This window comes from Chrysochloris asiatica, unplaced genomic scaffold (assembly GCF_000296735.1).
Source record: "Chrysochloris asiatica unplaced genomic scaffold, ChrAsi1.0 scaffold00067, whole genome shotgun sequence".
NCBI lineage: Eukaryota > Metazoa > Chordata > Mammalia > Afrosoricida > Chrysochloridae > Chrysochloris > Chrysochloris asiatica.
This window is the reverse complement of record NW_006408585.1, coordinates 8,111,878-8,135,311: the sequence shown is the minus strand read 5'-3', so window position 1 is coordinate 8,135,311 and position 23,434 is coordinate 8,111,878. Positions and strand designations below refer to the sequence as shown.

Genomic DNA, 23,434 nt, shown 5'->3' with positions numbered 1-23,434 from the left:
CGAGTCGGGTCCGACCCATAGCGACCCTGTACAGGGTTTCCGAGGGTGTAAATCTTTACGGGAGTAGAAAGCCTCATCTTTCTCCCGCGGAACAGAGGTATTAGAGGCCTTTATTTTTATCCCACCACCTTCCCTGCCCTTTCCCCTCTCTATTAAGTGTTTTATTCATGTAAATAAATAAAAGGCCACATAACTCAAATACTACTTAATTTATGTTTTGAAAGGTTGAACTATTCATAGGTAAAACTTATAATATGAACCACTGTTAGATAAACTGGAAATAAAACTATGCTCCTATTTTCTTTCTCGATTTAAAATCCCTATCTATCTGTGCTCTCAATTTTCTACCATTGACAAATCCACTATCTTCCCCTGGTCCTTAGCAATTTGCCCCAACTTTTCTTGATTTGGCTTGTGAGTTACATATTTAATATAACCCACAGAGGATTTGAACCAATTTAAACTAAAGAAAACAACAATAATCTGAAAAATTCTAAGTAAATACAGATTTGACTATGAGCTGCTTGGTGGCCACTATAATTTATTATAAAATCTACATTATTCTTCAGGAAAAAAACACCTCTATTCAACTTGATTTCCATTTCCTTATATTTCATATAAGGAGCTCTGGCAGTATAGTGGTTACGAACTGGGCTGCTAACCTCACGGTCAGCAGTTCGAAACTACCTGCAGTTCTGTGGGAGAAGATAAGCTTTCTGCTCCCGTAAAGATTTACAGCCTTGGAAACTTTGTACAGGGTCGCTATGGGTTGGCATGGACTCAATGGCACTTAACAGCAATATTTCATATGGAGGAGTTAGCAGTTTTATTTCTGAGGCTAACATAACAAGAAACAGATGTTTAAGTATATTATTTAACCATATAAGGTCAACCCCCAAAGAATCTATAATCCAGGTATTTGTTTATGTCCCTTCAAGTTTTTGTCACTATCTTAAGTTAGATAAAGGTGGTCTTTTTGCTCTTCATATGCAAACCATGTATCTTCTTGTATGTGGAGACATTATTTCCCTTTTGATGAGTAAACAGAATAAAATCTGATTTGTTTTTAAATGCTGAACTCACAGTATGAATCCTTGTCTAACAAAGAAGTTCCCCTGGATTTCACTCTCTTATTCTTCTGTGAATGTTTTCTATAGCCCACACTTTATTCTGTACAACTATAGATGGAGTGTGAGCTATTCCATGTATGGTAGTTCAAGGTTCAACTGTATATGATATTTTCAACTTCACAGTAGATTTTCAACTTCAAAAGAGTTCAGTGTCCTTAACCTGTGCATTGGTCAAGGATCAACTGTATTTACTTGATCACTATTCAAGATATAATTTTAAGTGGAAAATATTCAGTTATGTTGTTGTTTTTAAGAGCCATTGAGTCAATTCTGACTTATAGAGACCCTATATAGGGTTTCCAAGGAGTAGCTGGTGGGTTTGAACTTCGGACTTTGTGGCTCGAAGTCCAGTGCTGATCCTACAGTGCCATACCAGGAGACCTAGCCAGTTATCATAGGATGAGTTTCCTAAGTTGTTTTGTAGTCTTCTGTAACTGGATATTTTCCACATAAAATTATAGCTTGGAGAATAAATATATTCACATGCACATTTACTCTCTAAATTAGATATTCTTACATTTGAATTTTAAAATCTGATACAAGCATTCTTTTTATAATGAGAAAAATGTTAAAATCAAAACTAAAGTGATTTAGAATGGCAGAAATGATAATATTCAGGCATAGGCTTCCCTCAAGCTTGCCCATTTCTTGTGTCCAGCAGCCCACAGAGAATTTGGAACCTGTCTATCTCTTCAATGAAAGAAACAATGGAAACAACTTCGTTGGACTATGAAACAGAAAGAACTAATTATAAATTCTTTTTCTGAAGCATATGAAAAATTGCCATGGACTTATTGATATTATTTATTTTTAAAATATATGCAGAAAAGAATGAAGATGAAACATTCCAAAGGCAACAAACCTACCGATGAAGTTCGCTTAATGTGACAAGTCCTTCTTCCATGTTTTTGATGTCGACTTTTCTTTGTGCCAAGAAATTTTCTTTCTGAGAAATAAATTCCAGTTGCTTCTGATTTCTGCCATGGAAAATTAGGATGAGGACAGGGTTATTATATGTTGATATCAATGTGAGAAAATATGTGATCACAAATAAGAGTTAAAAAAGTCGTTCGGAAGGTTCAGTTCAGACACCTAGCTAAATAAATGAGTAAATAAATAATAAACAAAGTCTTGTTTTCTGGTAGTGGCTAACACTAAATTTATGCATATAATTTTCATATAATGTATAAAATTTTTTAAACTATGTAAAGGACATTAGCTGCAACTGTCACCATAAAACCACCACAATAACAGGTCTAGTATTTAGTCCCTCCCAGTGGACAAGTCTTCTTCCCTAATATGTTTATCCATTCTGCTATGTCCTTTTGGGAAAGATGGCAGAGTCAGACCAAGTTTGCACACCGACTCTCCCTCTTACTAGCAATATGACTTTGAATAAGAAAATTCACCTATGGATGTGCCTGTCAAATGGGTTTCAATATCTATCTCATTTAGTTGTAAGGCCTAAAATAGGGCCGACATAGATTATTCCTTGTATAATCTTGTTCTTGTGTGAACAGAGAGAAACTGGAAGCTCCTAGTAAAGGCAGTTGTTTGACTTCAGGCTTAATCCTTCCCAGAGACTTGTGATAGAGACTTACCCCTTCCCAAAAATTCTGATAAAAGGTTTAACTCTTCCCCCAAACTAACAAGAGTCCTGGTGTGGTGCTGTAGGACAAACACTGAACTGCTAACTACAAGGTTGGCAGTTCAAACCCACCGTCCAGATGTTCTTTGGAAAACCTGCACAAGGTTGCTATGAGTCAGAATCAACTCAACAGCACCTAACAACAACACAACAATTGTTGTTGTTGTTGTTAAGTGCCGTCGAGTCGGTTCCGACCCATAGCGACCCTGTACAGGGTTTCCGAGGGTGTAAATCCTTACGGGAGTAGAAAGCCTCATCTTTCTCCCGCGGAGTGGCTGGTAGTTTCGAACCACTGACCTTAAGGTTCGCAGCCCGATTCGTAACCACTAAAAACTCATATAAAGACAGTCCCTACCACTTGTCTGTCAGTTTGTTGTGCTGTGGTGGCTTGTGTGCTGCTATGATTCTGGAAGCTGTGCCACTGGTATTCTAAATAGCAGCAGGGTCACCCACGGTGGGCAAGTTTCAGCTTAGCTTCCAGACTAGGAAGAAAGAGAGGTGAACTACTTCCGAATGTTTAGCAGCTGAAAGCCTTATGAACAACAGTGGAACATTGTCAGATATCACCAGAATATTGAATATTGAAACATGCTGGGAAGAACACCAGAATATTGTCAGATATAGCAGTGAAGGATTAACTCCTGAGGTTGTAAGACACTCAAAATACAACTGGAGCAGAGCTGCCTCCTCAAAAGTAGAGCTGCCCATGATGACACAAATGGAGTAAAGCTTTCAGAACCCTCATTTGTTGATGGGACCCAATTAAAAATGAGGAGAACAGCTGTAAGCATTGATTAATAATCAGAACATGAAATGTACGACGTATGAATCTAAGAAAATAGGCAGCTGTCAAAAATGAAATGGAATGTATAAAGATTGATATCCTAGTCATTTTGTTGTTGCTAAGTGCTGTTAAGTTGGTTCCAACTCATAGCAACCCTATATAGGGGTTCCAAGAAGCAACTGGTGAGTTTGAACCACCGACTTTTGGTTCAAACCAACCTTGCCATCCAGTGCTTAGCATATAGCACCACACCAGTACTCCTAGTTATTAGTGAGTTGAAATGCACTAATGTTGGCCATTTTAATTCTGAGAATCACATAGATTACTATACCAGGAGTGACAAGTTAAAGAGGAATGGTGTCCAATTTATCATCAAAAAGAACATTTCAATATCTATGTTGAAGTATAATGCTGTCTGTGATAGGATAATATCCAAATGCCTACAAGGAAGATCTCTTATACCGCTATTATTCAAATTTACGCAGTAACCACTAAAGCCAGTGATGATGAAACTGAACAATTCTACCAACTTATTCAATCTGAAGTTGATCAAACATGCAATCAAGGTGTATTGGTAATTACTGGTGATTGAAATGCAAAAGTTGGAACCAAAGAGGAATGATCAGTAGCTGGAAAATATGGCTTTGTTGATAGGAATGATATTGGAGATTGCATGATAGAATTTTTCTGTGACTTATCATTGTAAATACCCTTTTAAAATAACATAAAAGATGACTATACACATGGACCTCACCAAATGGAATATGCAAATATCAAATTGACTATATCTGTAGGAAGAGATGGTGGGAAAGCTCCATATCATCCATTAAAAGAGGGTCATGGGACAACTTGCTTATATGCAAGTTATGAAGAAAACTATGAAGAAAATTAAAACATGTCCATGAGAATCAAAATAAGACCTTGAACACATCTCCCCTGAATTTAGAGATAATTTCAAGGACATATTTGATGCAGTAGATACTAATGACCGAAGACCAGATGAGTTGTAGGATGAGATCAAGAACATCATAGAGGAAGAAAGCAAAAGATAATTAAGAAGACAAGAAAGAAGGAAAATGATCAAAATGGATGTCAGAAGAGACTCTGAAACTTTTTCTCCAGCTCAAAGATGCTAAAGCAAATGGAAGAAATAAGGAGGTGAAAGAGCTGAATAGAAAATTCCGAAGGGCAGTTCAAGAATAAAAAGTCAAATACTATAATGAAATGTAAGGAGCTCTGATAGTGTAGTGGTTATGAATAGGGCTGCGAACCTTAAAGATGAGGCTTTCTGCTCCGGTAAAGATTTACAGCCTCAGAAACCCCGTACAGGGTCGCTATGGGTCGGAATCAACTCAACGGCACTTAACAACAACAACAACATAATGAAATGTGCTGAGACCTGGAGTTAAAAAACCAAAAGGGAAGACCACACTCAGCATTTATCAAACTGAAATAACTGAGGAAAAAATATAAACCTCGACTTGAAATACTGAAGGTTTCTATGGGCAAAATGTTGACTGATACAGAAAGGATCAAAAGAAGATGGAAGGAATACACAGTCACTGTACCAAAAAGAAATGGTTGATGTTCAACCATTTCAAGAGGTAGCATAAGATCAAGAGTCAACAGTATTGAAGAAAGAACTCCAAGGTGCACTGAAGGCATTGGCAAAGAACAAAGTTCCAGGAGTTGATGGAGCACAAATTGAAATCTTTCAAGAAACGGATGCAGCTACAGTACTGGAGACACTCATTCATCTATGACAAGAAATTTGGAAGATAGCTACTTGGCTAACTGATTAAAAGAGATCCATATCTGTGCCCATTTGAAAGAGAGGAGACCCAACAGAATGTGGAAATCATCAGATAATATCATTAATATGACAAACAAGCAAAATTTTGCTGAAAACAATTTAAAAAACAGCTGCAACAGTACATCAACAGGGAACTGCCAGAAGTTCAAGCCAGATTCAGACAAGAATGTGGAATGCGTGATGGATAGATCTTGGCTGAAAGCTGAAAATACCAAAAAGATGTTTACCTGTTCTTTATTGACTGTGTGGATCATGACAAACTATGGGTAACATGAAGAACAGGTATTCCAGAACACTTCATTGTGCCCATGAGGAGCCTGTACATGGACCAAGAAGCAGTAATTTGACCAGAACAAGGGGACACTGAATCGTTCAAAATCAGAAAAGGTGTGCACTGGGGTTGTATTCTTTTGCCATATTTACTCAATCTGTATGATGAACAAATAATCCAAGAATCTGGATTATACGAAGAAAAGCATGGAATCAGGATTGGAGGAAGACTCTAATATCCTGCAATATACAAATAATACAACCTTACTTGCTAAAAGAGAAGAAGCCTTAAGATACTTACTGAAGAAGATCAGAGACTACAGTCTTCACTATGGGTTGCTTCTCAATGTAGAGAAATTAAAAATCCACCCCACTGGACCAGTAAACAACATCCACATAAATGGAGAAAAGAATGAAGTTGTCAAAGACTTCATTTTGCTAGGATCTACTATCAACACTCATGGAAGCAGCAGTCAAGAAATCAAGTGTCATATTGCATTAGGCAAGTCTGCTGGAGGGTTAGGTTATATGAAGATTTCCTTAAAGTGTTCAAGAGAAAAGATGTCAGTTTGAGGAGTAAGGTGTACCTGTTTGAAGAATGGCATTTTCAATCACCTCATATGCATGTGAAAGTTAGACAATGAATAAGGAAAACCATAGAAGAACTGATGCATTTGAGTTAATGGTGTTGGAGAAGAATATTAAAAGTACCATGGATGGCCAGAAGAACAAACAAATCTGTATGAATGTTCCTTAGAAGTGAGGATGACAAGGTTTGTGTCTCATCCTTTGGACACACTATCAAGAGGGACCAACCCTAGATGAAGACATCTTGCTTGGTAAAGTGGAGGGTCCGCGAAATAGAGGAAGATTTTCAATGAGAGATTGATAAAGCGGCAACAGCAATGGGTTCAAGTGTAACAATGATTGTGAGGATGGTGCAGGACCATGAAGTGTTTCACTCCGTTGTTTACAGTGTCCCTGTGAGTTGAAACTGACTCAAGGGCACCTAACAACAACAATTACAAAGACAGTTCAGGGAAAGTTTGTGCTAAGAATCTTTATACCGCAATATTAGAAATTACCCAATTGTAAATAATTGTGTTGTTGTTGTTAAGTGCTATCATGTCAGTTCTGACTCATAGCCACCTTGTATAGGGTTTCCGAGGAGCGGCTGATGAATCTTTGAACCATCGACATTGAGGTTCAAACTGACCTTGATATGCATTATCCCTCAATTAGCCTATAGAATGTAGACAAACAAACTTAGTAAGTCAACCCAAACTAATACCCCAATTTTAGATAGCCCCCTTTGGTTGATTAAGTGAATGACAATCAGTCATTCAAAATATCCCTTTTGGGAAGTCTTCTGTATGTGTATGGATGTGGAGTTCTGGTGTGGTGTTGTAGGATAAGTACTTGATGGCAACGTCAATTTGAACCACAAGGTGGTGGTTCAAACCCACCAGCTGCTCCTTGGAAACCCTATTGTCAGTATTAGGTGCTGTTGTGGGGGTACTGACTCTAGAAACCCTATGTACAATAGAATGAAACACTGCCCAGACTGCACCAATGTCTCAATTGTTACTACGCTTGGGTCCATTGCAGCTGCCACTGTGCCAATCCATCTTGTTGGGGGTCTTCCTCGTTTTCACTGACCCTCACTTTACTATATTCTGGCACTGTATCTGACATTATTTTGGTACTCTTCATCATGTTTCAATAATCAATATTCTGGTGCTGTCTGACAGTGTTCCATTGCTGTTCATAAGGTTTTCAGCGACTACATCTTCGAAAGTAGTCAGTCTCGTCTTCTTCTTAGTGTGTCTTAGTCTGGAAGCTTATCTGAAACCTGTCCACCATGGGTGACCCTTCTGGTATTTAAAATACCTGTAGTATAGCTTACAGAATCACAGCAACATACAAGCCACCACAGTATGACAAACTGACAGACGAGTGGTCGCGGAAACCTTATACAGGCTTGCTGTGATTTGGAACCAACTAGATGGAGTCCTGGTGTGGCGCTGTAGGTTAATGTGCCAGACTGCAAAGCCATTTGAACTGCAAGGTTGGCGGTTCAAGCTCACCAGCTGCTCCTCAGAAACCCTATACAGGGTTGTTATGGGTCGGAACCGACTCGACAGCATTTAACAACAGATGTCATTTGACAACAACTGTATGTATGTACAGTATGCAAACAAATTAAGATTTTAATATAATGAGGTTATCTCTCCACAGTGGTTCCTCCCTATTCAAGAACAGTTTTCTCACTCAATTTGTTGTTTGTTGTTGTTTAGTGCCGTCGAGTCGGTTCCGACCCATAGCGACCCTGTACAGGGTTTCCGAGGGTGTAAATCCTTACGGGAGTAGAAAGCCTCATCTTTCTCCCGCGGAGCAGCTGGTAGTTTCGAACCGCTGACCTTAAGGTTCGCAGCCCGATTCATAACCACTACGCTACCCTTTAAAACTCTAATTGGCTTTTTGATGAACGATTTTTCTTCCAACACTTGGCAAGATTTCATTCCGCATTATTCAGTGAGTCACCATTAGTGAGTGCCCATTAGCTGCCAAGGAGAGTATTAGATGCTGGGAGATATGTTAATGGAAAAACAGAGGGACTCCCCTTAACTGTTTGTCATCCAGAGGGAGAAAAGGGGTTGTACCCAGTGGATTATATAAAAAAAGAAATAACAGCAGAGGGATGTTTCAGGAGGATTCTTATGGTGGGCCATTATTTATAAGTGGACCCTGGTGGCACAGTCATTAAGTGCTGGGCTGTATATATTCACTCTACAGGAAAAATATGTAACACTCTACTGCTGTAAGGATTTACACCCGTGGAAATCCTATGGGCAATTCTACAATATTCTACAGGGTAAACTTGACTCAACAGCAGTGGGCGTAGTTTCTAGTTATTCTGACAGCAGGCAAGATGATGAGTTAGGGGTGATATGGCAGAAGGCAGAACATTCGAGAAGCATCTTAAACCAGAGAGGCTGACAGGGTTGAAAAGAATGGAGCAGAGTAGGAGGCTATGATATATCTGATAGCTATGTGGAAAGTGGAACTGATAAGCATTAGTGATTAAATAAAGAGCCCTGGTGGCATTTAAGCATTGGACTGCTAATCACAAGGTCCAAAGTTCAAACCACTAGCCCTTTCCTAGGATAAAGATAAGGATTTCTGCTCCTGTAAATATTTATGACCTCAGGAAACCCTACAAAGGGTTGCTATGAGTCGGGAATCTACTTGATAGCAGTGGGTTGGTGGGTTGGCTGGCTGGTAGTGAATGGATGGCTACCACTCATATGTCAGTTTGTCACTGTGGTGACTTGGGTATTGCTGTGATGCTCGAAGCTATTCCACTTGTATTTCCAATGTCATCAGGGCCCGCCATGGTGGACGGTTTTCAGCAGAAACTTCTCAGACTAAGAAAGACCAGAAAGAAGGAAGAGGAAGTCTACTTCTGAAATGCTAGCCACGAAAAACCTTTTGAATAGAGGTGGAACATTGACTGATCCAGTGCTGGAAGATGAGTTCCTCAAGTTGAAAGGTGACTGGTGAGGAGCTGCCTTATCAAAGTCGAGTTCATCTTAATGAGGTGGATTGAGCAAAGCTTTCAGGACCTTCATTTAACGATAGGACATTACCCAAAATGAGAAAAACAGCTGCAAACACCCACTAATAATCAGAATGTTGAATGTAAAAATCGCAATATAGAAAAATTTTCAGTTTTCAAAAGTGATATCAAACATTCAAACATCAATATTCTAAGCATTAGTAAGCTGAAATGGACTGGTACTGGCCACTTTGAATCAGACAATGATATGGTTTTGAAGCAGAATAGCATCAATTTCATGTCAACAAGAACATTACACCATCTATCAAGAATGACATACAATGCTGTCTGTGATCGTATAATATCCATATGGCTATAAGGAAGCATAGTTAATACTACCATTATTCAAATTTACAAAACAACCACACTAAAGTCAAAGATGATGAAACTAAAAAATTGCACCAACTTATTCAGTCTGAAATTGATCAAACATGCAAATCAAGATCCATTGATAATGACTGGTTATTGGAATGTGGAAGTTGGAAACAAAGAAGAATCAGTAGTTGGAAAATACTGCCTTGGTGATTGAAATGCTGGTGATGCATGTTAGAATTCTGCAAAACCAATGACTTATTCATTGCAAATATCCTTTTTCAACAACATCATGGTGACTCTACATTTGGACCTCATCACAAGGGATACACAGGGATCAAATGGACTACATCTGTGGGAAGAAGCAATGGAGATGCTGGATCATTAGCAAAGACTAGGTCAAAGACTAAGGATGGAACAGACCATCAACTGCTCATTTGCAATAAAGCTGAAGAAAAATAAAACAAGCCCAGGAAAGCCAGAATATTACCTTGAGTATATTTCACCTGAATTTAGAGACTGTCTTAAGAGGAGCTTTGACCTATAGTGGGAAAGCAAAGGGGTTGTGTGCTGACATCAAGAACATTATACATGAAGAAAGCAAAAGGTCATTTTAAAGACAAGAAATAAAGAAAAGGCCAAAGTGAATATCAGAAAAGACTCTGAAACTTGCTCTAGAAAGCAGAGTAGCTAAAAGGACTGAAAGCAATAATGAAGCAAAAGAGCAGTGCAGGAAATTTCAAAGGGCAGCTCAAAAAGGCAAAGTAAAGTAGTCCTGGAATTAAAGAATCACAAGGGAAGAACATGCTCAGTATTTCTCAAACTGAGAAAAACTGAAGAGAAGATTCAAGTCTCAACTAGAAATATTGAAAGAGTCTATGGGTAAAAATGGTGTGGCGCTACAGGTTAATGCACTGGACTACAAAGTCAGTTTGAACGGCAAGGCTGGCAGTTCAAGCTCACCAGCTGCTCCTCGGAAACCCTATACAGGGTCACTATGGGTCAGAACCAACTCAATGGCACAAAACAACAACAACATGGGTAAAATATTAAATGAGGTAGGAAACATCAAAAGAAGATGGAAGAAATACATAGTCACTGTACCAAAAAGAATTGGTAGACCTTCAACCATTATAAGAGGTAGCATATGATCAAATGCTGATGGTACTGAAGGAAGAAATTCAAGCTGTACTGAAGGCACTGGCAAGAAACAAGGCTCTAGGAATTGATGAAATACCAAACAAATTGATGCAGTGCCTGAGGCACTCACTTGTCTATGCCAAGAAAAGTGTAAGATAACTACCTATCTAGTCAATTGACTGGAAGAGATCTATATTTGTGCCCATTCCAAAGAAAGGGAATCCAACAGAATGTGGAAATTATCCAGTAATATTATTAATATCATACACAAGTAAAATTTTGCTGAAGATAATTAAAAAACCATTGTTTGGCTGTTGTTGTTACAATATAACAGCAACAAAACAATGGTTTATGAACAGGAAATTGCTAGAAACTCAAGCTACATTTGAGAGGACTTGGAATGAAGGATATCTTTACTGATTTTAGATGGATCTTCACTGAAAGCAGAGATTATCTGAAAGATGTTTACTTGTGTTTTATTGACTATGTAAAGACATGTGAATGTGTGCATCTTAATAAACTGTGGGTAACATTTTGAAGAATGAGAATTCTAGAACATTTCATTGTGCCCATATAAAATATGTTTGTAGACTGAGAGGCAGTCATTCAAATAGAACAACAGAAAACTGAATTGATGAAAATCAGGAAAGGTTGTGTCTGGGTTATATCCTTTAACTTATCCAACCTATGTGCTGAACAAATAATCCAAGAAGCTGGACTATAAGAAGAGCGATGAGGCAGCAGGATTGGAGGAAAGCTCATTAACAATCTTGTTTGCTGAAAGTGAAGAGGACTTGAAGTATTTACTGATAAAGATCAACAGTTATAATTTGCAGTGTGGGTAATACCTCAACACAAAGAGAACAGCATAAACAACATTATGGTAAGTGAAAAAAAGATTGAAGTTGTCCAGGATTTTATTTTACTTGGATCCACAATCAATGCTCAGAAAAGCAGCAGTTAAGAAATCAAATTATATATTACCTAGGGAAAAATCTGCTGCAAAAGACCCTTTGAAGTATTAAAAAGCAAAGATGTCACTACAAAGACTAAGGTGCACCTGACCCAAACCACGGTATTTTCAATCGCCTCATATGTATGTGAAAGCTGGACAATGAAGAAGGCAATCAGAAGAAGAATCGATATATCTGAATTATTGTGTTAGCAAAGAATTGAATACACCATACACCGTGGACTACTGGAGCAACAAATCTATGTTGGGAAGAAGTACAGCCAGAATGGTCTTTAGAAGCAATGGTGGAGAGACTTCATTTTACATACTTTGGGAGACTTCATTTTACATACTTTGGGAGACTTCATTTTACATACTTTACATACATGTTGTTGGGAGGGACCAGTCCCTGGATAAGGACATCATGCTTGGTAAAGTAGATCAACAAAAAAGAGGATGACCCTGAACTAGATCAACTGATACAGTGGCTGTAACAATGGGCTCAGAAGTAACAACAACTGTGAGAATGGTGCAGGATTGGGCAGTGCTTTGTTGTACATTATTGCTGTTGCTATTAAGAGCTGTCAAGTCAGTTCTGACTCATAGCGACCCTGCCTAGGATTTCTGATGAGCGGCTGGTGGTTTTGATCTTGTGATTAACAGTCCTATGGTGCCACATCAGGACTCTTTGTAGTACATAGGATCTCTGTAAGTCAGAAAGGAAGCAACAGCAACTAACAAGTCCAATGTATTGATTTGTTGCTTGTGGTACCCAAGGTTCTGAAGGAAGACTCTGCTGGATCTTGAGGTAGGTAAATAAGAGAGGCATTGGCATCTTGCAAGTGGAGACCAATGATAATCTGAAATTTCAGGAAGTCATTTGGCCAGAGGCAAAGAGACTAGTCTAAGAAGACAATTTTCCATTTGTGGGAATGGTAACCAATGATGCGCAATACTTACTGCTAATCAAGTCCTTGGGTGCTGCCAATGGTTAATTCATCTGCTAACTAAAAGGTTGGAGGTTTGAGTCCCTCAGAGGTGCTTCACAAGAAAGGCCTGGCAGTCTACTGATAAAAGCAGCCACTAAAAACCCTATGGAGCACAGTCCCACCTGTAAGGTGCACATGAGTCACACTCAACTTGATGGATATCTTTTTTTTAAGTTTCAGCAGTTTAGAATCCATGATGACAGTGGAAAGAAAGGGGAAGCTAACAACTATAATTGAGCTATAAGGCCATATAAAAGTTTGCTTAGATGCAATCTGAGAATAGGAGGGGGCTTCAGAAAGTTCGTAGAAAACCGTCATTATCTTTTCATTAAATTTTTACACAAAAATTTTGATGCCCTCTCATATAACATTTCTTATCCAAATCAGGAATGAACGATCAAGGTAAATTATTAGATTCTTACACTGGAGGTTTAAGTTCAGAGTTGAGGGAATTCCTACCTAAGAGTTTCATATGTTCTAAGAAATAAGGAAGCATCAGCTGAATGTAAGGAAAAGAGGATATGCTCAGATGGTAAACTGCTTATGTATAGTGTAATCGCAAAGACCACAAAGAATAATGTCGTTCTTGAAAACAATTGCAATAAAATTTGAGGATAGCTACTATAAGTATAGGAACATTATAGTGTAATTTCTATATACAACAGTTCTAAAATAATTGAGACGGGTTGTGTTGGTTAAATCTTATGTGTTTCCTCTACCTCTTAGCCAACCAACCACTTTGATGAAAGGCTCAGTATTTGTTGAATAAAGGGAATCATATGGTCTTAGTTATTGTCTTTTTATAACAAAAAAGCCCCTAAAGGGTAGCTTTAATAAACAGAAATTCATTTTCTCACAGTTTAGGAGCTTAGAAGTTCAAATTCAGGCAGCTGATTCTTGAGGAAGACTTTCTCTCTCTGTTAGCTCTAGTTATCTCTTCTGCTTCCTAATTCCTTGGAGAACTCCCTATGTCTTGGTATCTATTTTACCCCATCTCTACTCATTCACTGGCTTGTTAAGTCTCTTTCATATCTCAAAAAAAAGATGACTCAAGAAAATTTACACTACTTTTGTCTCATTAACAGAACAAAGCAATTCATTCCCAGGTGGAATTATAACCACAGGTATACAAGTTAGGATTTATGACACATATTTTTGGACGACACAGTCAATCCATAGAAAATATATTAATGTCATTATTTTGAATCTGTTTTTAGAAGGACTTCTAGTACTTAACAGCATAGTTGTTGTTGTGGACAGGTGCCATCAAGTCGGTACCGACAAATAGCACCCCTGTACACAAAAATTAAAAAACTCCCCGGTCCGGGCCAACCTCACAATTGTTGCCATGCTTGAGCCCATTGATGCTGCCACTTTGCCAATCCATCTCACTGGGGGTCTTCCTCTTTCTCTCTGACCCTCCATCTTACAAAACATAATATCCCTCTCCAATGACTGGTCCCTCCTGACAATATGTCTGAGGTATAAGAGACGAAGTCTGGCCATCCTGGCCTCCAAAAAACACTCTGGCTGTAATTCTTCCAGCGCAGACCTGTTTGCTCTTTTGGCAGCCCATGGTACTTTCAATATTCTCCTCCAACACCATAATTCAAAAAATAATTTCTTCTACGATTTTCTTTATTCACTGTCCGGCTTTCGCATGCATATGAGGTTATTGAAAATACCATGGCTTGGGTCAGGCGTACCTTGGTCCTCAAGCTGACATCTTTGCTCTTCAACACTTTAAAAAGGTCTTGTGAAGCAGATTTGCCTAATGCAATACATCATTTGATTTCTTGGTTGATCCAAGAAAAATGAAGTCCTCGACAACTTCAATCTTTTGTCCATTGATAAGAATGTTGTTTATTGGTCCAGTGATGAGGATTTTTGTTTTCTTTACATTGAGATGCAATCCATACCGAAGGCTATGGTTTTTTTATATTCATCAGTAAATATTTTAAGTTCTCTTCACTTTCAGCAAGCAAGGTTGTATCATCTGCATATCGCAGGTTGCCAACGAGTCTTCCTCCAATTCTGATGCCACATTTTTCTTCATATAACCCAGCTTCTCGGATTATGTGCTCAGCATACAGGTTGAATAAGTATGGTGAAATAATACAACCCTGTCACACACCTTTCCTAATATTAAACCATTCAGTTTTCCCATGTTTTACTTGAACAACTGCCTCTTGGTCTATGTACAGGTTCCTCATGAACACAATTAAGTATACCGGAATATTCACACTTCGCAATGTTGTCTATAGCATATCATGATCCACACAATTGAAGGCCTTTGTGTAGTCAATAAAGCATATTTATTGGTATTAAAGATAGTTTATTGATAGTTACCTTTTATGTGTAAAAGGTAAACATTTTTCTGGTATTCTCTGTTTTCAGCCAAGATTCATCTGATGTCAGCAATGATATTTTTCATTCCATGTCCTCTTCTGAATCTGGATTGAACCTCTGGAAGTTCTCTGTCAATGTATGCTTGCAGGCATTTCTGTATTAACTTCAGTAAAACTTTACTTGCATGGGATATCAAAGATATTGTCTGATAATTTCCACATTCTGTTGGGTAATGTCTCTTAGGAAATGGCACAAATCGGATCTTTTCCAATCAGTCAGCCAGATAGTTGTCTTCCAAATTTCTTGGCAGAGATGAATGAGTGCTTCCAGTGTCGCCTCACTTTGTTGAAAGATTTCAATTTGTATTCCATCGTTTCCCAGTGCCAATTCTTTAAATGTACCTTGGACTTCTTCCTTCAGTACCACTGGCTCTTACTCATATGCTACTTCTTGAAACTGTTGAATACAAACCATTTTCTTTTGGTACAGTGAATCTGTGTATTCCTTACATTTTTTTTTTTTTTTAAAGTTTTTATTGTGAATTTTGTGAATAGTTTACATGGAAGAACATTAGATTTACATTCATCCTATCTTATTTTGTTTCATTGTAATGACTATAATTCCCTGCATGCATCATCCAATAGCCAAAGGGTACACCTGCAATACCAACACACAGACCCTCTCTCTCCGAGTCCAGAGTCCCCAGCTGCTCCATCTCCTCCCCATATCATCATCTCTGCCTCCATCTCTGGTGTCACTGCTTCTCTGGATAGGATCCCAAACTCCATTTGTTACAAAATGTCTACCTTTACATTCTTCCATCTTTGTTTGATGCTTTATTTATCATTTAATAATCTGCCCAGAGAATCCTTCAATAATGAAAGTCAAGGCTTAAATTTTTTCTTCAGATCCCACAGCTTGAGAAATGCTGAGCATGTTCTTCCTTTTGGTTTTCTAACTCCAGATTTTTTCACATTTTGTTGTAATATTTGACTTTGTCTTATTAAGCTGACCTTTGAAATTTTCTATTCAGCTCTTGGACCTCCTCATTTCTTCCATTTGCTTTAGCATATCTATGCTGGAGAGCAAGTTTCAGAGTCTCTTCTGACATCCATTTGATCTTTTCTTTCTTTCTTTTCTTCTTAATGACTTTTTGCTTTCTTCATGTATGATGTTCTTGATGTCATCCCACAACTCTTCTGGTCTTCCATCTTTAGTGTTTAATGTATCAAATCTATTCTTCAGATGATCTCTAAATTCAGGTGGGATATATTCAAGGTTATAATTTGGCTCTCGTGGGCTTGTTTTCATTTTCTTCAGCTTCAGTATGAATTTGCATATGAGCAATTGATGGTCTGTTCTACAATGTGCCCTTGGCCTTGTTTGGGCTGATGATATGAAGCTTTTCCATTGTCTCTTTCTACAGATGTAGTCAATTTGATTTCTATGTATTCCATCTGTCAAGGTCCATGTGTATAGTTGTCTCTTATGCTGTTTAAGAAAGGTATTTGAAATGGTTTTGCAGAATTCTATCATGCATTCTCCAGCATCATTTCTATCACCAAAGTCATTTTTTCCAACTACTGACCCTTCCTCTTTGTTTCCAATCTTTGCATTCCAATCACCAGTAATGATTAATACATCTTGATTGCATGTTTGATCAATTTCAGATTGAAGAAGTTGGTAGAATTCTTCTATTTCATCCCCACTGGCTTGAGTGGTTGGTGCATAAATTTGAATAATAGTCGTATTAACTGGTCTTCCCTGTAGGTGCATCGATATAATCTTATCACAGAAAGCATTGTACCTCATGACTGATCTGGATATGTTCTTTTTGACGATGAATGCAACACCATTCCTCTTCAATTTGTCATTCCCGGCATAGTAAACCATGTGGTTGGCAGATTCAAAATGGCCAATACCAATCCATTTTAGCTCATGAATGCTTAAGATATCGATGTTTATGTGTTCAGTTTCATTTTTGACAATTTCCAATTTTCCCAGATTCATACTTCATACATCCCATGTTCCAATTATTAATGGAACAGCTGTTTCTCTTCATTTTGAGTTGTGCCCCATCAGCAAATGAAGGCCTTGTGGGCTTTACTCCCATGGGCTTTCCTCCATTCACATCATCACGGTCAATTCTACTTTGAGGAGGCATCTCTTCCCCAGTTGCACTTTGAGTGCCTTCCAACCTAAGGGGCTCATTTCCCGGCACTATATCTGACAGTGTGTTTCTCTGCTATTTATAAGGTTTTTAGAGGTTAAATATTTAGAAGTAGTTCATCTCTCCTTCTTCCTCATTTGTCTTCGTCTGGAAGCTCATCTGAAACTGGTCACCATCGGTGACCCTGCTGGTATTTAATATACCAGTGGCAGAGCTTTCAGAGTCACAACAACTCACAAGCCACCACAGTATGACAAACTGACAGAAGAGTGGTGGAATAGCATAGTAGTATCCATCTTATTAAGTGTTAAAACACATTTGGTGAATTAACTTTTCCTTATTCTGGCCACATTTTCTTTATTTCACTTAAATTGACCTAGAACTATTACCATTTCCTGAGGATTAAATAAGAAAGAGTAAAATCATAATTATTCTTTCAAGAATCTGATTTAGGAACAAAAATAATGTTTTTGATTATTACAGATTTGATCTGATCCAGATGAGGAAAACATTACTTCATGCCTATGGAGACAGATCTCAGGGAGAGAATATTTCAATTTTATCAGTACTTTTTCAAAGTAGGATAAGTTTAAATGGAGAATCATCACTTTGAAGAGTTAGGAAAGCATTTCCTAACTATGCAATGTTGGTTTACATATAAGCATATGGATCATGGCTAGACACATACTCATCTTGGATCTTTCGTTTCCTTAAAAAAACCTCTTCCTCCTCACTTAGGACAATCTTATATTGTCTGGCAAGAGTAGTTAGTTTGTCTCGTAGCTCTTTGTTCTCTGTACGAGCTTTGTTCAGTTTTTCAGATAACTAGAGGAAAACAAGAATATTGATTAAGGGGACTTAATTCACAGTTCCTTTGAAGAATGTCAGGTGAACAACCCTTTCACTGTGAGCATCACTGAATACAGAGTAAATATGTGACAAATACTGAATTATTTACTTCTATATCAAATATACAATTGTACAGTTTGGAGCCTCTTCTATAAGTTGCTATGATGAAAGTGTGGAAAGGTAGTAAACACTGATATAATACATTAAGTAGTAATCCAGATTGCAATAAGAAATGGGATTAATAAACTATAATACTCAAGAAAATCTATGCATACTTTCCTTAAAAGTTAAAATAGATTAGGGAAAAAATATGTAACATCAGTGGAAGCTCTTGATCAAAAGCTCTTTTAACCAGGTACGAGGTTTGCTTCTTGTAGCGTAGTGGTTACGAATTGGGCTGCGGACTGCAAGGTCAGCAGTTCAAAACAACCAGCTTCTCTGTGGGAGAAAGATGAGGTTTTCTGCTCCTGTAAAGATTTATAGCCTTGGAAACCCTGTTCAGGGTCACTATGGGTCGGAACCGATTCAAGGGCACTTAACAACAACAAGGCTTGCGTCATTTAAATATTTCTATTTGAGGGGGAAAAATATCCATCATTTTCTGAAAGAAGTAAGAATTTTGTGCTTGGATGCCTCCAATGAATTGATTAAAATAAAGTAAGGAAGTTAGTTTCAATAAGAATGGTGGGCTGGGTGGTTCTACATAGGCTTCTGAAGGAGCACTACTGAAACAATAATCTTCTTAAAAGAGTTGAAGAACTAACATTATTAGGCCTGATTCTAAAGTAAGGACCCCAAATCCTTTTCCCCCTGAGTATATATACTGACAAGGGGTTCTGGTAGTGTAATGGCTACAAGTTGGGCTACTAACCTCAAGGTCAGCAGTTCGAAATTGCCAGCTGTTCCACGGGAAAAAGATGAGACTTTCTGCTTCCATAAAGATTACAGCCTGGGAAACCTTATACAAGGTTGCTATGAGTCAAAACCAACTCCATGGCACACACCCACCACCACCACCATATATACTGACATGGTAGGAAACTGGCAACAATAAACAGTGATATATGTAGGTTTGAAGAGATGCCAAATAAAATTATCAACTGAAATATAAAGTAACTAAAATAAAGCTAGTAAATTAACATTCATCAGAAGACACTATTAGTAGAGTGAAAAGTTCAGTCACAGAATGGGATAGATTTGTACATTAAATACTCTATATTTGGAGCCCTGGGGTGGTGTTGTAGGATAAGCACTGGACTTTAAACTGCAAGATTGGTGATTCAAACCCACCTGTCACAGTGAGTTGGAACCAACTCTACAGCCTTAACAACAACTGTATATTTGAAGTTTATATATTATTCTGTTGAGTAATATTTCAAAATAAAACATTTTTTAAAAGGCAGAATGGAATTTAATGCCATCATTGGAACTACCCTGTGACCCATGAGAAAATGACTTGATATCTGCAAGAGCCCACAGTATCTATGACAGGAGAAATAATAAATGAGTCAGACCCTTTGTTGTTGTTGTTAGGTGCCATTGAGTCTGTATCGACCCATAGCGACCTTATGCACAGCAGAACGAAACGCTGCCCGATTCTGGGCCAACCTCACTACTGTTGCCATGCTCGAGCCCACTGATGCGGCCACTTTGCCAATCCATCTTGCTGGGGGTCTTCCTCTTTCTCTGATCCTCCACTTAACAAGCATGATATCCTTCTCCAATGATTGGTCCCTCCTGACAAAACGTCTAAAGTAGGAGAGACAAAGTTTGGCCATCCTGGCCTCCAAGGAGCACTCTGGCTATACTTCTTCCAACACAGATCTATTGGTTATTTTGGCAGCCCATGGAACTTTCAATATCCTCCTCCAACACCATAACTCAAATACATCAATTCTTCTATGGTCTTCCTTATTCACTGTCCAGCTTTCGCAATCATATGAGTTTTTGAAAATACCATGGCTTGGGTCAGGCACCCCTTAGTCCTCAAGATGACATCTTTGCTCTTCAACACTTTAAAAAGGTTTTGTGCAGCAGATTTGCCTAATGAAATATGTCATTTGATTTCTTGGCTGCTGCTTCCATAAATGTTGATGGTTGATCCAAGAAAAATGAAGTTCTTGACAACTTCAATCTTTTCTCTGTCGATAAGAATGTTGTTTATTGGTTTAGCTTATTGGTGAGGATTTTTGTTTTCTTTATGTTGAGGTGCAATCCATACCAAAGGCTTTGCTCTTTAATCTTCATCAGTAAATAATTTAAGTCTTCTTCACTTTCAGCAAACAAGGTTGTATCATCTGCACATCACAGGTTGTTAATGAGTATTCCTCCAATTCTGATGCCACATTTTTCTTCATATAACCCAGCTTCTCGGATTATTTGCTCAGCATAGAGGTTGAATAAGTATGGTGAAAGAATATAACCCTGTCACACACCTTTCTTAATTTTAAAACATTCAGTGTTCCTATGTTCTGTTCGAACAACTTCCTCTTGGTCCATGTACAGATTCCTCATGAACACAATTAAGTGTTCCAGAATACTCATACTTTGCAATGTTGTTCATAGTTTATCATGATCCACACAACTGAAAGCCTTTGCATAGTCAATAAAGCACAGGTAAACATCTTTCTGATATTCTCTGCTTTCAGCCAAAGATCCATCGGATATCAGCAATGACATTCCTCATTCAACGTCCTCTTCTGAATCCGGCTTGAACCTCTAGAAGTTCTCTGTCAATGTATGCTTGTAGTCATTTCTGTATTACCTTCAGCAAAACTTTACTCGCATGGGATATCAAAGAGATTGTCCAATGATTTCCGCATTCTGTTGGGTCACCTCTCTTTGGAATGGGCACAAATATGGATCACTTCCAATCAGACAGCCAGATAGTTGTCTTCCTAATTTCTTGGCAGAAATGAGTGAGTACCTTGTGTGCTGTCTCACTTTCTTGAAAGATTTCAATTTTTATTCTATGGATTCCTGGTTTTGCCAATTCCTTCAATGCACCCTGGACTTCTTCCTTCAGTATTATTGGCTCTTGATCATATGCTACTTCTTGAAACGGCTGAATATCAACCATTTCCTTTTAGTGCAGTAACTCTGTGTATTCTTTCCATCTTCTTTTGATGCTTTCTGCATCATTCAATAATTTGCCCAGAGAATCCTTCAATAATGAATGTCAAGCCTTGAATTTTTTTCTTCAGTTCCCCCAGCTTGAGAAATGCTGAGCGTTTTCTTCTTTTTTGGTTTTCTGACTCCAGATCTTTGCACATTGTGTTGTAATATACACAGAATCACCGTACCAAAAAGAATATGCTGGTGTTCAGTCATTTCAAGAGGTATTATATATATCATCAAGAACCAATGGTATGGAAGGAAGAAGTCTAAGATGTACTGAAAGCACAAAGAAAAACAAGACTCCAGGAATTGATGGAATACAAACTGAAATGTTTCAACAAACTGACTTAACACTGAAGGCACTCATTCATCTAGGCCAAGAAATTTGGAGACAGCTATCTGACCAACCAATTGGAAGGATTCATTTTTGTGCACATGTCACAAAAAGGTGACCCGACCAAATGTGGAAATCATGGAACAATATCATTAATACCACATGCAAGTAAATTTTTTCTGAAGATAATTAAAACACAGTGACAGTAGTACATTGACATGGAACTGGCAAAAAATCAAGTCTGACTCAAAAGAGGATATGGGAAGAAGGATATTATTGTCATCTGAAGGATCTTGGCTGAAAGCAGAGAATGTCAAAAAGAAGTTTGCTTGTGCTTTCTTAACTATGCAAAGGCATTTGTCTGTGTGGATAATTATAAATTAGGGATAACATTACAAAGAATTATCCCAGAATTCTTTGAATATTTCCAGAATTATTCCAGAATATTTAATTATCCTCATAAGGAGTCTGTGCATTGACCAAGAGGAAGTTGGGACAGAAGAAGGGAATACTGAATGGTTTAATATCAGGAAAGGTGTGCACCAAGGATGCATCCTTTCACTATACTTATTCAGTTTCCACTTAAAACCCAAACGGCCACCACTCGTCTGTCAGTTTGTGGTACTGTGGTGGCTTGTGAGTTGCTGTGATTCTGAGGGCTATGCCAGCAGTATTTTAAATAACCAGCAGGGTCTCCAATGGTGGACAGGTTTCAGATGAGCTTTTATACAAAGACAGATTAGGAAGAAAGAGTGACGAACTACTTCTGAATCTTTAGTCACTGAAATCATTATGAATAGCAGAGAAACACTGTCAGATGTAGTGCTGGAAAATGAGCTTCTCATGTTGGAAGGCACTCAAAATGTGAATGGGGAAGAGCTGCCTCCTCAAAGCAGAGTTGACCGTGATGATGCAAATGGAGAAAAGTTGACCGTGATGATGCAAATGGGAGAAAAGCCCGCAGGACCTTCATTTGCAGATGGGGCACAACTCAAAATGAAGAGAAACATCTGTAAATATCGAAAATTGGAACATGGAATGCATGAAGTATGAATCTGGGAAAATTGGAAATTGTCACAAATGAAATAGAACACATAAACATCGATTCTTAGGCATTAGTGAGCGGAAATGAACTGGTATTGGCCATTTTGAATCTGACAACCACATGGTTTACTATGTCGGGAATGGCAAATTGAAAAGGAATGGTGTTGCATTCATCGTCAAAAAGAACATATCCAGATCAGTCATGAGGTACAATGCTGTCTATGATAGGGTAATATCCATGCACCTACAGGGAAGACCAGTTAATACCACTATTATTCAAATTTATGCACCAACCACTAAAGACAGTGAGGATGAAATAGAAGAATTCTATCAACTTCTTCAATCTGAAATTGATCAAACATGCAATCAAGATGTATTGATCATTACTGGTGATTGGAATGCAAAGGCTGGGAGCAAAGGGGAAGGATCAATGGTTGGAAAATACAGGGTTGGTGATAGAAATGATGCTAGAGAACGCATGATAGAATTCTGCAAAACCAATGAACTGTTCATTTCAAATACCTTCTTTAGACAGCATAAGTAACGATTATACACAATGGACCTCACCAGGTGCAATACAAACAAATCAAATTGACTACATATGTGGAAAGAGACAATGGAAAAGATCCATATCATCAATGAAAACAAGGCTAGGGGAAGACTGTGGAACTCAAACTGAAGCTGAAGAAAATGAAAACAAGCTCACAAGAGCCAAAATATGACCTTGAATATATCCCACCTGAATTTAGAGATCATCTGAAGAACAAATTTGATTCATTAAACACTAAAGACCAAAGACCAGAAGAGTTGTGGGATGACATCAAGAACATCATACATTAAGACAGCAAAAAGTCATTGAGAAGACAAGAAAGAAGGAAAAGATCAAAAGGATGTCAGAAGAGACACTGAAACTT

At 38.1% G+C, this 23,434-nt stretch overlaps 1 protein-coding gene across 1 annotated transcript in view; it reads right to left on the bottom strand.

The window, feature by feature from the left end:
• CCDC175 (coiled-coil domain containing 175) overlaps positions 1–23,434 on the bottom strand; it is a 115,714-nt gene that overhangs the window by 45,931 nt on the left and 46,349 nt on the right. The window contains exons 9-10 of the mRNA XM_006864638.1: positions 17,865–18,001; positions 1,997–2,107 (exon numbers count right to left, since the gene is read on the bottom strand). Coding sequence (XP_006864700.1) covers positions 1,997–2,107; positions 17,865–18,001 — 248 coding nt within the window. The remainder of the gene's footprint in view (positions 1–1,996; positions 2,108–17,864; positions 18,002–23,434) is intronic.